At 42.2% G+C, this 17,397-nt stretch overlaps 1 protein-coding gene across 3 annotated transcripts in view; it reads left to right on the plus strand.

Moving 5' to 3' along the window:
- The first annotated feature begins 11,700 nt into the window (after positions 1 to 11,700).
- Positions 11,701 to 17,397, plus strand: part of ST18 (ST18 C2H2C-type zinc finger transcription factor) — a 388,994-nt gene continuing 383,297 nt past the window's right edge. For all 3 annotated transcript variants that reach the window (XM_085605637.1, XM_085605639.1, XM_085605638.1), the window contains exon 1: positions 11,701 to 11,797. In XM_085605637.1, the coding sequence (XP_085461763.1) occupies positions 11,773 to 11,797 (25 nt within the window). In that variant the 5' untranslated portion in view covers positions 11,701 to 11,772. The remainder of the gene's footprint in view (positions 11,798 to 17,397) is intronic.

The raw sequence follows: 17,397 nt of genomic DNA on the forward strand, positions 1-17,397 counted from the left end.
CTTTACCAACATGGAAAAAGTGTCGGCAAGCGACATTTGGTGCCCCTAACAGGGCCCCCTGGCCCTCCGCAATGGGGCTTGAGGGTAGGTGCCCCCTAAACATCCCTGCACCATGTGCAGGCACTGCATGGTGCCTGCCATGAGATACAGGGATGTTTCAAAGCCTCCATTTCTCAATGGAAGGCTATGCTGCTGGGCTTTTCTGCCAGCCACACAAGCTCCCATTGAGAAATGGAGGTTTGTGACTACACCATGGGCAGTCGCATCAAAATACTGTGGTCAGAACCGCTGACCTTAGGATGAAAATCTGCCCGACATCGTAGTAAGGCCCCAAGTTTTTTTAAAACAAAATCATTAATTTTCAAGTAAATGCCTGACCTGCAGTAACCCTTAAAATCTCAAACTATTCTATTATTGTAGGGGGGAGATGGTGGTAAAAAAATACTGCAATTATTAAAAAGTACATTGCAATATAGGAGGTTAACAAAATGGCACCAATAAGATGTATAGGGAGAAGAACAAAACACTACAAACATGAAAGAGTACATTACAGTTATGATGGAATAAAATACAGCTATATTATATTATATTATGTGAAGTGATGCCATGTTATGTTCTGTTCTGCTTTGTTATGTTATGTTATGTTATGTTATGTTTTCTGTAATTCGTTGGGGGAGATACAGAAATAAATAATAATGACAATAATTGATTAGTGTTTTTGTGGCTATATTTTTATTATAACTATTACAATTAATAGTTGTTGCAGTACTAGTAATATTACTTGTTCTTATTGCAGTGGCTAATGGGAGATTTCTGTGGATTCATGGTGCTATAAATAACTGGTTTTACTATGACAGAAGTCAACTGAACTTGTTTTGTAATTTCCAGATGAATATAAGGTTGAAAGAGCCTGCTAGAAAATGAATGTTACCAAATCTGATCTCTAATAACGTAATTCTTCTCTGGAACACCCATGTGGTATGGAGGTATTACACAAATCACATGTTTTCTCATTTGTGAAATTGAGGATGGAAGCAGAAAGCTAAGGCTACATTGAGTATAGGCCTATCCTGCAGTCTGTAGAAATAAGGGAGCAGCATACCTGAAACGCAAAACGTACCAGTTCTAATCCCAAATTATTATTTTTTATTACATATTGCAAAATATTGTTTAACTTGTTTGACAGTGCCTTGCATATGGAACTGAAAGCAAATGATTATGACAGGTAAATAAACCATATCTTAAAAGATCTTGGCACATAACAGCTTCTCTGACCCTCTACGAATACCTATAAAGGTTCCAAAAGTTCACATCCATGTAAGAAGCTTACTTCCACATATACACTTCATTTTCTTTTGAGAAACCAACCTGATTTGTCAAAAGACACACTCTTTGAACATAAATTTGCAGACTCAATGTGGCTCTTACAATTTCATGATACTTGTGAGAAAATACCCCTTTTTGTGAAATTGCCCACATTTATTGCTGGATTCTATTGCTGGTTTTTAGACTGTGCACACTAACACACTGCAGTACAGCCCACAGTGTATGTGTTATCATCCCTAAATACATCTAGATTTATCTCATCCCTGATTTGCTTATTCAACTTTTTTATAACGCCATCCTACATGGTGTAGAAACTGCACCCATAGCATAGAAATGTAAATTTCACCTGTGGAGTGTAACACTTATAGTGCCATTCTGCATGGTGACCTGTTAAAATAACCCTATTGGACAGAGAAGAAAAACTCCCTTTTAAATATTAGTAAGTCACTCCTATGTAGGCCTAGTAGCGTACATGGTAGTGTCCATTTAAAAGCGAGAGGTAGAAATTTAACATCCAAATGTTCTTTCAGTGGCTAGTATCCTAAAGCTATTTTTACTGTAGCAGGCCTAGCTGTCCTGTGTACAAAACCAGAGTACAGATTAAAATACTAATGCTGTATCTCAGGAATGGGAGCAGCTAGCAAACTAATTAAACAATTATATTAAATACTTATTAAAAATTCAATTAAGTGGTGAACTCGAGTTTGTAATAAATATTAAGGAAAAGTAACTTTTAGAAAGTTTCCTTTTCACTGTATTAGATTGCTGTAGACTAACTTGCATTGGATCTGCAGCTTCGACATTCCAGTGATCATCCTTGAATAAAAATGAAAAGGGTGTGGAATGCCTCCCATGAGCAAACAATTGGCTGACCTGAATGGGCAGATATTACTTTTCCGAACTCTACAGAATTTTCTGGGTAGGGGCTGTAGGCATCCTTTTTGACATTACAGTGTCAAATACTGCTTGAATGTCATATCTTGCATGACAGGTCTACTGAATTCACATCTTAAACTAGGGGTACGCTTGAAAGGGAGAGAGCAGGATGCCAAGACAATTCTTGTTTATCCACTGTCTAGTTGCTGATAGACCCTCCTTTTGTTCTACCAGATTTCTGTCTCTGGGTATACATATAACACTTGGAACATACTTGAAAGCGAGAGAAAAGGATGATAATTCATGTGTATCTACTGTCTGGGTGCCGGAGGATCCTGCATTTGCTGTGGGTACAGTGCCTGCTCTAAACTGGATTTAATTGTTAGACACTAGGATTAACATAGTACACTCCCTGCAAACACCCATCCTTTAAAGCCCATGTTTAGTGTGGGCGAAGACTTTTACTGTCTTCAAAATGTCCTGATTTTTTTTTTGGGTCTGTCTGCATTCAGACAAACCGTAACTACTGGAAAAATGGGTAGGGTTGGCCCCGGGAATGTTTACTCTATTAGTCAAGGAGGAGCCAGAAGTCCCCCCACCCACTAGTTTATGTCGGACATAAGTGTGGCTATTAGACATGACAGTCCTTGGGGTGGTATTCCTAAACAATGCTTGCCATAACTCCTCCGGTTTTGCTGGAATTTGTTTTTCTTGGCCATGTGTACTTTACCACTGCTATCCAGTGATAAAGTGTTTGTGCTCACTCCTTTAAACATAGTAAAATTATCTCTCACCCAAATTGACGCATTTAATTTAGATTTAAGTCCCTATTAAAGTGGTAATACCTGTGGCCAGGGCCTGCATATTAAATGCTACTAGTGGGCCTGCAGCACTTATATGCCACCCACTTAAGTAGCCATTTTAAAACATGTCTCAATCCTGTCATTACAGCCTGTGTGCAGTTTTAAACAGACATTTCAACCTGGCAAAATAAACCTTTTGTCACGCCAAACATTCCTTTTTGATACATACATGCAACCCATATGCAGTGTATTTCAAAAGTTGGACATGTACTTTTAAGTTTTACATGTCATGGCAGTGAAAAAAAATCTTACATTTGCTTTTCACTACTGCATGGCCTACCTATTCAATATGATAACATTGGGTTACCTTCTTACATAACATAACATACCTTTTGTTTGGGAACAAGAAGAAATGTCTTGTTTACACTAAAATAAATTGTAATTTAAGACCCTCTTTAATGGTACAGTTGGATTTTAAGTCACAATTCTGAAAACGCCACTTTTAGAAAATTGTTGCATTTTGATCATGTCAACATATCGGGCAACACTTTCTTTTTACAATCATGAGTAACAAACATTGTGATAAAGTACATAAACAAATAATGAAATAAAACAGTGAACATGTATAGCTATAGCGTGTCAAAACATAGCAAAACATATGAGACCAGTCCCTTACTACATTGGAAACACTAGGTGGAAAATTGTGCTTCAACTGAAAATGTCTTTTGTGATACTGCCAGTGTATTTGGCTCTGGTAGTTTTTTTAGGGGTTGTTGTCAAGAGGAGAGAAGGGTTGGTGCAAAGATTGTCTCGTGCATCAATCACGTTCCTCGTAAAGTAAAAAAAGAAAAGTGAAATACATCACATGGGCTTCTGAATTGAGGACTCAGGCTCGTTTTGGGTAGCAATTGTTTAAATGAGCTATCTAGATACTTTGTATGTTTAAAAATTGAAGTGGTCCAATCTAGGTAGCATAGGGACCCAAGCCTCCTTTGGTTTACAAACTTTTACAAAATTGGCATTTTCTTGTCCTAACTAGTGGGTAACTGCAACCTGTATCCTGGGTGACATGACTAAGTGTATTTTCCCAATTCTGAAAATGCCACATTCAAACAATTGCCATTTTCTTGCCCTAACCATTTGGTGCCTGTAGTCTTTAGCTTGGGTGACATGACTAGATGTAGTTTGCAGTTGGCATTTGTGTATTTCTTCAAGAAAGGGACACAGAGGGGGACTAGGTGTCGGCAGGATGGGCCACCCTGCCAGGATGGAAATGGTGGAGCTGTACACTGCCCCACTTACATTTTAAAGGAGCTGCCAGAGCACATTCACGAAGAACTCTACACCAGCCTTTTGGCAGCCCAGACATCCTGGGACCATGGCAGGGAGGACAGAAATCTCAGAACCATCTGTGGAGGTAAAACTCCAGACTTTTCTTCCACTTCAGAACTGGCACCACATATAAAACTAGGACCCTCAGACCAACTCCTCAATACACTCCTGGATCTGCAAATACTACAGTAGTACATCTCAGCTGCCAGAGGAGTGCCCTGCTACTCGAGGCTTGTCCTGCTCTTTGAGAAGGAAGCCTGGATCTGCTCCCTTCATCCCATGTAGAGTGACTCCAAGGGTCTGGTGGTTGACCTCCTTTTCTGAGCTACAGGGACACAATAAGCTCCAGAGGTCACCATGCACCTGCCCAGCTGGCCTGCTGCACTAGACCTACCTGGATCTGCGACTGGAACTGCTTGAGCCCTGCTGGTCTCTGCTGGAGGGAGTTTCTGATCCTAGAAGAGGTGCCTAACAAGGTTCTGGACATTTGGCTGGCTTCGGTTGAGCTCCTGCTGTGTACAGGAGAAACTCCTGAAATGTTATGCTCTTTGCAACCTGCCACACCCATCAATGTGAGAATGCACTTTGTGCTAAAGCATGAACAGAATGAGGTGACCATCAACTCGAAGGATCAGCAGCAGCTGTCCACGCAATATTGTGATGGCCATCTGTGACACCTGGCCTGCTCTTCATTGTAAAATGATGACCATCTGCAAAATTCTCACTGCTCCTCGCAGCCTTCTCCACGGCCAACTGGACTCTTTGTACTGGACTTTGAGAAGGTAACTTTTTCAGTGGGACTAACCTAGTTCCTGTATCCAGCCCATGCTCCATCACGTTTGGTCTGAATTTCTGACTTTCTCCCGGTCTAGCATGACCAGATAACCGCGAGTGGAACTTTGTGCTTTTGGGTGCTATACATACCTAAATATTTGAAATTGCTTATTTCCAGTTCTTCTAATTGGATTTTTGTTGTTTTGGTCTCAATTTATTCATTACATTTTGCTCTATTTGTCTAAAGTGGTGTGGGATTTTTTATGTTGTTTTTTCACTTTATTGCTGTTTGTGTGCTGCATAAATACTGTTAGAAATTGGGTTTCTGTTTGGCAGAAGTCTGCACCCTGTCCAAGCAAGAACCACAAACCTAGTTAGGATAAGTCACAAACAAACCCTAAATTAACCTGTGCTCACCCCCGGTAGCTTGGCACAGAGCAGTCAGGCTTAACTTAAGGGGAAATGTGTAAAGTATTTGTGCAACACTTCAAACAGTAAAACTGTAAAATACCACACCTGGTTAAGAAAACAGAGCTTAATTTAATGAACAAAACTAGACCAAGAGTACACACATCCAATATGTAGAACAGAAGTTATGAGTTTTAAAAGAATAAACTGAATGTAGTGCTTAAAAGCATAAAGCACCTACTGGGGTCGCACTAAACTGGGTTAAATCCAAATGTTCAGACCAACCACAATGGTGTGGAGGTCGGATACAGAGTCCAGGTTTGCCCGGGGCAAAAGTACCTTATTTGCATTGCCGATGGAGCAGAGATGTGAGGAGCAAAGGGGATGTACATCATCGTTGAACTGCAGGAGGAAGTTGAAGTGTTGGCTCCAAGCTACACAAAGTCGAAGATGCATCGGGTATGGAGGTAATGCGCCATGCAGTTGGTGATGCAGTGTCCTTGATCCTCGTGCTGATGTGTTGTTGAGGGAGATGCTCCGGTTTCAAGCAGCACAACTGCGTTGATGTTTGGATTTCTGCTGGAGCAGTACTTTATACCTACTTCCAAGGGCCCAGGACTGGATTGGTACAACTTGGCAAGGCAAGACTCACAAACAGTAGCGGCCTGTGGAGGGAGTGCTGCGGGCGGTGGGGCGGAGCGGGGGAGGAGCTGGGAGGGGGTAGTAAACTATGGAATACGGCCCAACGGAGGTAAGTTACCAAATAAATAAATAAAACACATTTTGTTGCGTGTGCTGCATCGCATTTGGCAATGCAGTGCGCACAATGAAATTAGTTTTATTAATTTATTTGTTTACTTACCTCCGTTGGGCTGTATTCCGTAGTTTACTACCCCTAGCCCTGCTCCTCCCCCGCCCTGCCCCTCCGCCCCACAGCACTCCCTCCAAGGGCCGCTACTGCTCACAAATGGCAGAGTCCAGGTGCTGTAGCAGGGTGGTTGGAAGTTTTTGATATCCCTGAGTTTTCAGAACAGCAGGCAAGCTAGCAAAGCCCTTGGAGTCACTCTGGGATCAAGTGGTGCAGGTCCAGTCCTTGTCACCCAGTCAAGGAGGCAACAGGCAGGTCCGCAGTGCAGAAAAGCAGTTCTTCCAGAGCAGCAGTCTAGCAGAGTGGCAGTCTTTTGTTAGCACAGCAGTACTTCTTCCTGGCAGAGTATCCACAGGTCCAGAAGTATACTAAGTTGGCAAGGTCAGAAGTCCAGTATTTTTACCCAGTGGTACCTTTGAAGTGGGGAAGACTTCAAATGGGGTCTTTAAAGTGTCAAAGGCTGCTGACAGGTCTAATAAAAGCAATGCTGATGTTTGTCCCTCATCCCCATACCAGCGCAGCTAATCTAGTGCTGACATTATGACAGTTGGAGTGCTCAGTTTATTCTTAAAAGTAAAAGCTCTAGTTCCCCTTCCTGGATTTTTGTCATTTTAGTGTCATTTTTTAAATTAGATTTTACTTTATTTTCCTAATTGCTTTTGAGATTTGTATTGTTTTGCATTTTGACTTTATTACTGTTTTGGTACTGCATTTATCTTTACCCATTGCCCTGAGTTAACCATGTCTGTTCTGCGCCATAGCTACCCTGAGGTTGGGCTCAGGCTAATTTAACTTTAAGGCTTCATCCTGACAAGGACTGTGATTATTCCTTGAATTTATCAGTCTTCCACCCAAAATAATAATCCAGTTTCATACATAAGCCTTATAGCCTACAATGTAGAGTGCATGGTATTTAAAAGTGGGACATATAGAAATGTAATGTTACCATGTCCCAATGCTGAAAAGGCCATAAAGCAATTATTTACTAGCTTTGCTATGTAGAAAATGTAATTACAAATATTTTACCTGGGAAATGAGATCAGCTAGAAAATAATTAAACCACAATTCTTAATAGTTATTAAAAATACATGTAAATGATGAAGTATGATTTTTTATAAATATTAGGAAAAATTAACTTTTAGAAGCTACCCTTTAATTGCCTGAACTGTCTGAATGCTAATTGGATTTAGCCTCTGCTAACTACCAGTCTGTACTCAGCCCATGAAGAGGTGTGAAAGAGGTGCAAACGTCCTCCCACAACCACAAAATAGGCTGACCTGAATGAGCAGAGATGACTCCTGTTAGCACAGTGAAATATACAGTGTGGGGGCTGTGCCCCTCCTGTTGACACCACAGTGTATAATCCTTCATGACAGGTCTGAATAAAGCATATGTAAACATTTTGAGACCTTCACAGGGAGCCAAGAGGATTTCAAGACAAGTCTTATGTAGGCCCTGTCTAGTTGCTGAAGGACCCTACATTTGTCCTACCAGACTTCTATCTCTGGGTATCTTATGGGTACTGCGCCTGCTTCAAATTGGATATTAGTATTAGATGTGGGTGGACACTAGTATGGCCACTCCTCATTTACACCACCAGCCTCAGAGCCCGAGTATAGCATGGATAAGGACCTTTGCCATCTTGGATTTGCCTTGCAACATTACATTGTTGGCCTAATTGTGGTAAACCAAACAGGAACTACTGAAAGGTAAGGAGGCCAGGGCCCGGGAACCTTTACTCTTTTGGTCAGGGAGAAACTGGAAGGGTCTTAGGGTGTCCCCCAGCCATGGGCTGGTGAACCCTACAAAGCTGAAAACTCATTGACCCTTTCTCGGAACACTATTGGGCTTGAGAAAGGATACCAACAGACTGAACCTGAAGCAATTGACATTTGTGATCTTTCAGAAGGACCTGAGGAGGTTTGACCTAATGCAGCTTGAAATCCAAGGATAGAAAGATTACCATGCATTATAAGGCTGATCCCCTCGGTAGACACAGGGACATAAAAAGGCTGAAAAGGACACTCTTATTAAGAATCCCAGTTTACCAGTGGCACGGGACCTGGATTGGATGTTGCTGTTGCACTCTGCCTGACACCATGAGCGTCTCTAAATGCTCCCCCTGAGGTCCCCCCGAAGTGCTTGGGGGGTTGGAAATATACTCCTGTGGTTGTTTGAACTCTAAAAAAAGTTTGGGAACTTTTTCAAAACGTATACTCTTGAGCTGCAGAACTGCCACAAAAAGTATCTGACTAGCAGTTCCATGGCGTTGGATGGAATTCCAGATTTTCCCACATAAATCAGAGTTTCTCCTCAGAAAAACAAGACCCTTTTCAGATTAGAACTTACATTTTTTCAAATGTCTATACTACCAGCCCTAGCGGAGCCAATCTATTTGGTATATCTGACCCATGCTCCATTGTGGTCGACCTCAAATTGCACCTAGGTCCCAGTCTACCATGGCCATATACTACCATTGTCGGTCTGAGCTTTTTGATGCTATTTTTACTTAATTCTCTAAAGTTTCATATCTCCGGTTTCCCTTATTGGATTTGTCATTTTGTTGTCATTTTGCTTCTGACTATAAACTTATTTATAAATTGGAGTGTTATTTTTATTGAATTTTGACAGCTTTTTACCTGTTTGGATACTTATAAATGCTTTTCCCTAAATTAAAATCTGACTGCTATATACCATAACTGAGCTCAGGCTTAAATTACAGATACCTTTGACGGGCTTAAGAAGTCAGTGACTTTATTACTTGTGGTGGATTGCCCTCCACCCCAATTAATATTTCACTATTTTACAATACGAAGCTGCTTGATGTTGTTGGGTGGTGAAATATAATCACATCTCACAAATATTCTTCAGGAGGCAGAATACCTCACCTCCATCGTAAGCCCTGACTAGTCCAACGCTCTTAAGGGCCTGACGGAAGGGATTCATTCACCATGAAATGAACAACGTAGGGAGCAGTTACACCGGTGATTTTTACACTTCTTGAGATTCGCAGAAATCCCTTGCCCATACAGGTAATTGAATGAAAATCATGGCTGTAGATGCCGTCATTTAAATTGATAGCTGTTCTGCCAGTGGCCAATCTGCCATTTTCCTGTTATCACTAAGGTACAAGATCACCGAAACTTGTTTCCGTTTTTTTTGTCATACAGAATTTGCATCTCAAGCGGGGAGACTCCTTCCCTTATGTCCTCAAAAATGTTGACCATGTTTGGGTGTTTTCACTCTCAATTGGCACATGTACTGTATACTTTTTGTACTAATTGTATGAGTGCAAATTTGGTGTCAACAACCTTTGAGGAGGTTTGCGAAGACACACAAAGTTGCAACATTCTGCAAGTTCCCCGGGAACGCCCATGTTTCCACCACTAACTCTAAATGTATGACAGCATAAAATCTGCCATGCCATTGGGATTTTTCCCAGTTGTAATTTCCATCTACAAGCATAATTGACCACAGGTTCTGATTATGTGACTCAAGATTTGCCGCTAGCACCCGCATTTATATTTTCCCCTTAGTGGTGCAAAAAGTGTGGTGGATCCAGACCATGGACAACAATTCAGAATCCTATTTTTTTTAAGACTGGCGTCCCAAACAATGCATATCAGGACTTTGCTGACATTTAAAGACATGACTTGTTGGGGGTTGGGTGTGGAATGTTTCTCTTATGGCATTATTTTCCCGGGTAATGGTGTAAATCTTTGGGGTCTTCATTATACTTTGCAGGAGCCCATTTTGCTTTGTTTTACGTCATTCATAGTGCGGTGGACTTTCGGCAGGGTGGAATCACACCTAAGGCACCGGACCTTTTACACAGTTATGTTTTGAGTGAGCTGAGGATGAAGTAGAAAGGTTGCTCCAGGCAAACATGGTATTTATTTTAGAATCAAATTTCCACCTGCGTTCTGCTTTAACCACACATAGGTTATGTGTGAAACGTCCAAGCTTTTTGAAAATGAAAGGGAATTAATTGCACAGTTTGGGAATATGCCATTGATTTGAAGCTTGAGTGAAGGATGGAGAGAAACGATTATTCAGAACAATTTTTATCTTTAAGCTTAATATTATATGTTTTAATATTTTTTTTTCTGATTAGCGTACATCCCAGAGATGCTGCAGCTTGGAAGTTAGAACGTGAATTGGGAATGATACTGAGTCCTCATGTAATTATTGCCAAACTCCTTTTGAGAAAACGCGGGGCGCGCACATGATCAGCAGCCGAGCGTTACAATTGAGCGTCCAAATAACGTTTCTAAACACATATGAAATTCAGGGGGGTCCCTGCGGGATGTGGCGCGAGAGCTCTGCTTGAATCCCCGGGGGATAATAATACACAAAGCGATGACAGGCTGCTGAGAGTGCCAGGGACCCAATGAGATAACGCGGGGGCGCTTTTAGCCGAGGCCGTGGCGCGTGCGCGTCATACGGGGCCCAGCAGGAAGCAGCAGCCACCTCCCTCTCGCCCCTCCCCCGCCCTCGCTTCCCAACCCCACCCAGAAGTGTGGCCGCCTTTGTGATTGTAATTGGCCCGTGTTTGTGAAGTGGGGCCTGTGTTTACTTATGGCTTGGAGCTTATGTTTACCAAGTCTGCTGGAGGCCAAGTGACATATCACCGAGGCTTAGTTCCTGCGAGCTCTCTCCCCGTGTCTTCGGGCGAGCCTCCCCTTCTCAGTATCCCTGTCTGCCTAATTCACGAGCTTCTGTGAAGCAAGCACAGGAGGGTACAAGGCCCACAGGGAGGAATTACACCTAATTACTCAAATAATTGCTAGGCTGTTGCCTTCTTAGTCACTGAAAATAATTTCCAGGTCTCTGGCTTTTATAGATAGTCTTCCAGAGGCAGAAGGACACAGCCCCCTTTTTAACTCAGCCCATTCAGTCACAAAATCAGAACACTTGAGCCTGCAAAATTAATAAGCACCACTTCCATTACATATATTTTAGGCTGTTGTTGCCGTGGCGATAAAGTCAGGGACATTGAATCTCCTCTGTTGAGCCATTGTTATCATCCCTGGCCATCTGCTGCAGAGGAGTGATATTCCATCTCATTTGCATGATGACTGATATATGGGAGGCTTGGAAGGACATATGCCACAGCAATCATGTGATGAAAATTAAAGTGAAAGTTTTGGGCCCAGAGCCGAAAAAGGGGGGAGAGAAAAAAAAAATCTGTGTACGCGCGCGAGGCTGTTGATGTGCAAATGTGAATCATATTGAAGAGCTCTGAATAGGGAGGTGTGACGTAAAGAGGGGACCCACGGGCAGGTGCTTATCTCCAGGCAGCCAAAGGCGCTGGATGTCATATCATGGGAACCACCTTTCAAAGACACAGTCCTCGCGCGCAGAGCAGCTCACCAGGGAACGGCAATGCAGGACTCGTGCGCGCACCAAAGTAAGTTCACTAACTTCAGTCTCCCCGCTTCACGCACACGCGCTGTTAGCAACACGTCCTCCCCGCGTTTGTGTTGTTGTTGTTGTTATTGTGCTCCCTTCGGGGCAAACGCTTTGATTCGTGCTGCCTGTGAAGAAAGTGATGCGCATCGCTTTGCTTTTGTGTTTGTTTGTTTGAAGCGCGAGGCAGCTTGCAGAGTGCGCATGTTTTCAAACTGAAATGCAAAAAAACCCTAGTTACATTTTAGTGAAATAAACCTCTTCGTTGAACGCTTTTGGTGTTTTTGAGGGCTGGCGGGCGCTGGGTGAGTGAATGATGGTTTTGTTTCTGCATCTGCGCTAGAACGCTTTCAAACCGAAAGGTCAGAGAGTAATTGCTTTTCCAATGCATCAGCTAAGCTTTTGTGATTCTGAATTTAAGATGTGGTAATTTGCAAACCAGGATATTTGATTTGCGCGTTCATCGGAGACATGTTTGAATTTGTTGGCAAACTTACTAAACTTAAAGGGCGCTCTTGTACCGACTCGGTTGGATTGCATTTTTTAGACGTTTTGTGTTTAGGTAATGTTTATTTCTTGATTTTTAAGAACGCTAAATGCTTGTGTTTTTGTGAATGCCACGTGTGTGTGCATACACATGTTGCATACATATTTAGATCAGGTGTGTGGATTTGGCATATTCGAAAGGCTCTGCTGGGGCGGGTGTTATAAACAAAGGAGAGTGTAGGGCAATATTTTGGTGTTTTCTGCCCTCCGCTGCCAAATTTGTGGGAGGCTTGCGTGGCCTCTAACGCTGTCACCATGCTCACTCAACCATTACATTGAAGGGAAAATTACATGCCCCTTGGCTTCTGGAAGCAACTCCATGGCCCAGATGTGCTTGACAGAAAGTAGAACCCTGCATCGCGCAGAGCATTGTGTTGGATTTGAAAACGCGTGAGCATGTTCGGGGGCAATCTCGCCATTTTATAAAGTTCTGGCCAATTGCAGGATTATTTGAGGACACTTTTGGGATGGTGCAGAATGGACTCTTCTTCTGCACATCTGTTTGGGGCGTCATCTCCAATGAGGCTGTGTGCCCTGAAAGGTGCTGTTTTGTTTTTCAGTGTTCCCTCTTTCTGAACCGATCTGCTCTTCGTTTCCTTTCACCCTGCCTCTGGCAGGTGCCCCCTCTCTGCTTTGTTTTCACTCCCAGTCGAGAGGCCAGCCCCAGAATCGGCGGGCTGCTAGAATAGGTGTGCCCAGAACTTTTCTTGTCTTACTCCTTTGAAGGAGAGGTTGCTCTGCTGCTACACACTGTCCAGGGGAAGTCTCCACTTCCACCTGGCCAAATGCCACTTTGGGAATGAAAGGAAATGTATTTGCTTTTTGATAAACAAACAAGTAAACACATCACGAAAGTGTCGTGATAATTATCCCCTTGGCAATGTCCGACTCTGCCTGTATTTTCGGGTCCTTGATGGTTTTATAATTGTTGGTGGTAAAATCACTGAAGAAAAGACCCTCTCTCAGGAATCAGTGCATCCCATTTGCACCATGTCTCTCATCACTCTGCACACTAAGATGTACAGTCACAAGTTGCGAACATGTACCTTTGCGGCCTGCTGGTATTATTTGTAGCTGTTTTCCTGCATGAAAAGAAGATTAGCTAAAGACAAGCACTGTGCTGAATTGGTGTATTTTGTGACATATTCAATTGCTTGCTACTTCCTAATGTTTAGCTTCGCCTGGCCTACATCCTTTCTATAGGGCTGGAATGTGTGTGTGTGTGTGTGTGTGAGCATGTGTGTGTTGTCTACCTGTGCACGTGCACTCCAGTGCACGTGTTAACAACTACTTTCTTGCCATTCTTGAAATATGTCTCCGAATGCATGTACACAGGTAAATGCTGTCATCGACACAGTCTTATAGCGCATTTCATCAATTCTTTTTTACTATGTATAGCACTCTGGCCTGGTAGGCATGGGTACCAGTGGGCAAATAATATTATTATGTAGGACCTGTTTCACAAAAATCAGAGTCAAACGATGGCAATGCGCTCTTGTATGATAACTCCTATGCTTGGAACAAATGTACACATTTTTTAATTCTCCAAACAAATACAGCAGTAATCTTGGAAAACTCTAACATTCACACTTTCTAAAAAATGTTTGCATGCATGATATTTATGTATTCGGGATATCCACAGGTAGAAATTGTCAGATGCTGACATGTAACGCAAAGTTCAACAGTTCTTGTAAGTTTAATGTTTCTCCTTAAGAGCAGTAATTTTCTATTTGGAGGAACCCCGTTCCTGACCCTCTCATCACATAAGGGGTGTTCACTTCAGTTCACCCCTGGAAATGGATTTACTCGTGACCTTGACAGCAGTAAATGTGGGAGTGTTTCCAGGGTGTGGAAGTTACATTGAAACTATTGCTAAATACCCATTGTAAGCTTCCACCACCTTTCACAGATGAAGCCACCCAGCGCCACCCATCATGCGACCCCTGCAACTAAATGTGCTGAGGTGGAAGTTCCACCACACTGATTCAATTTCCACATTCACAAATGAACTTGTATGTTGAAAAATCCATCAATCCTGGTTCTTTGAATCAGAAATAGAAGTTTCAATTTGCAAACTGAACTTTTTGCAATATAAGTTCAAATTAGGAGTGCAAAATGATTTATGAATCTAACCAGGTATGGTCAAAGTGTCCAACTCATGCTTATACTGTTAAGTGGTGGCTGGGGAAACTAGGCGCAACTCATGTAAAAGTAGAAGAATGTTATTTATGTCTCCCCTACAAATGTGACACCGCTTGCTATAATGTCTCTAATACTTATATTAAACCGTCTTCTACAAACTCCCAATTGAGCAGATAAGCGCAGAAGGATGAAGTTATTGGCCAGATTCACACAATATGCATGAAAAAGGAAGTTGTGATTATAACTAGCTTTTCTAGTTCCAGAGAATCATCTGTAAGTGTCCCCCTTATAAAGCCAGTCCAAAAAACCAACATAGATGATAAATCTTTGACCTAGTATTGTTAGTAAGCTTGTTTTGAGCCCTTAAAGAAATAGTTCTGATGACAGGAGGATGCACCACCCAACCTTAACTTTATAGTTTGTAACTATGTTTAGTTATTTTCCCGGAAGCTGCTTTATTATCAAGTAATGTAACATTTCAGGCTACGCTGCTGTCATTGGAAAGCAGAGTGAACGTGTTTGGAGCTCGTGCAAGGGTGCTCCGCGTGGCTCCGGCTTTCCCTGGGTCTGTGAGAGGACTGCAGCCGCCTGGTCCATGGCCGGAGCTGTCCAAGGTCCTTCATGGGTTTCCCGGTCTTTAGCGCTGCACTGTTTTCACACAGGAGCTGGTGCAGGGATCACGCTGCAACCCTTCGTGCTTTCCAGTGCTGTTTATTTATGCATTTCTGTATTTCTATGTTTTGATATTGTCAGCTAGCGGTGCTGGCGATCTATGCAGCATAAAAACATACACATTATTGCACAAAAGAGTATAAAAGTGTTCACTCATTGCAGCATTGGCTGAATTTCAGCTCAATGCATTGTTATCCAACATCTGAAAGTCATCATAAAGTTAAACGAAGCACTCTCTCCAAAATATTCAAATCAAAAACAATCGTGTGATCTCATTGGTTTAAAAAAAACTAAACAAAAAAAACAAGCACAACAAACTCCTTACATTTCTAAACAGAGCACTTTTAAATTCACGGTATATTTTTATTAATTTACTTATTCATAGGCCACAGTTCAGATTTGACATATTTACCATTCTGGCCTCTAAAGAAAACTACACGAGGCCTCTATTTTTCTATTCAAATTGCTTCTGCGGTGGAATATAATTCAGTCAAAAAAATAAAATACAATGAGCTGGGCTCACTGCTTCAGCTGAAGTGTCCTTAGTCGACCTGCACGCTGTGGTTAGCAAGCCATAAAGCACCCTAAACAACATGGCTGTTGGATATTAATCTGTAAAAAAAAAAACGAATAGTTCACCTCAAAGTTTAACATCATGAAATTCAAAATCCCAAGCGGTATATAAACATTAGAAGAAACTTTGGACTGCTAATCCTAGGAAATGAGTTTTATGGATTGTATTCAACAAGGCTTCAGAAATGGTTCCATCTGCTGCAGAGCAGCTGGTGAAAGGATAAATTTAATTCATTAATTCATTTGGAAAAAAAAGGCTCCAAGTAGTAAAGACTTCATTGCTCATAATGCGCATAGGTTGAAATCAACACTAAAGCCGGGTCCAAGCGATCATCTCTGATAATGAGCGGCGTTTTCGGCGCAGGTTCTGTTTTTGTGAAGCCCTTGACGGCATAATGAGGGCCAAGCCAGGCTTCCCAGCCAGTAGCCAGCCTTGTTTGTACTTCAGTCATTCAGGCAAAGTTGAAAGGGGCTCTGTTTGGTGACTGGTTGCGCTTCCTTTCTAGGAGATGCAACTGGCTGCTTGATGTAAACGTTTAGTGGCTACACGTCCGAGGGGGTTCTGGGTGAAATTTAAGTTTGCATAAGGGATTATTCACACTGTGCTGTATGTGTATGTCTTTTATTGAGCAGCAGAAGTGTTTGGAAATGGAGGCGTTGGCATTTTGTGACCTTGTAACCTACATGGAAACAGAGTGGGCCAGAGTCGTCCACTGCCGGGGCTCGCGTTCGACCTCATGGTCACAGGTTCCAATCCCAGCGGGTCCAGTCAGCCTTTCATCCATCTGAGGTCGATAAAATGAGTACCGTTGGGTAACAATAAACATCTGTTATTTATCAACAAGATGCCCACTGGTCAATGTGCACTTTACAAATACACATGTTATGTTAGTGGGTCTGCCCTTTCTGCAGTATATATATAGGTGCACACTCGAAATCGGGAAACCCATCAACTCTAAATCACTCCCAGAGTGCCCTAGTTTTGTGTGCAGTCATGGATGTATTTAATTATGTTTCCTTTTATGACATTCGTTTTTGCATTTTTACATACAGCATCTGATATTAAGAAAGGGTACTGTCTGAGCACATTATTTCCGGTCCTGACCCTAAATTTCCTTAAGATACTCACATCCACTCTTTTCCACCAGCCTCTTGAGTAAGCAAGTGCACCTGACTCGAGGCCATGAAAAACTTTCGAAACAACAACGAAATCTCTGACTACGCCTCTAACTTACAGAACATGATGTATTGTAAACTTATGACGTGTAACTCTTTCTTAAATCCGTGTCGTCACCCATGTCCTGTGTTTGAAATACTTGCACACCACTTGTGTTATCAGTATATCAGTGCCACTCCTGTTCATCAGCCCCAAAGCACAGGAAAAGATGTTCTTGTGTCCCGAAATGGTCTTTACCGTGGCATGTGGCGTTGTACAGCTCACAAAATAAACACCCATTTTCGTCATACTGAAAGCTTCAAAATAATATAACTCCGTGATGGAATTAAATGTGTTCTGCTTTATTTGTGTATTTGAATATTGAGTTTTATGTAGAAAGTCTGTCTCCTTATTTACACTTCAGAGCACAATCACACAGTGTAACAAACAAAATCAAGGAAGTAGGAAGGGGTACTGGCAAAACCTAGGTTGCAATGGGGGGCACATGGTCG

The sequence above is a fragment of the Triturus cristatus genome, chromosome 5_1 (assembly GCF_964204655.1).
Source record: "Triturus cristatus chromosome 5_1, aTriCri1.1, whole genome shotgun sequence".
Taxonomy (NCBI): Eukaryota; Metazoa; Chordata; class Amphibia; order Caudata; family Salamandridae; genus Triturus; species Triturus cristatus.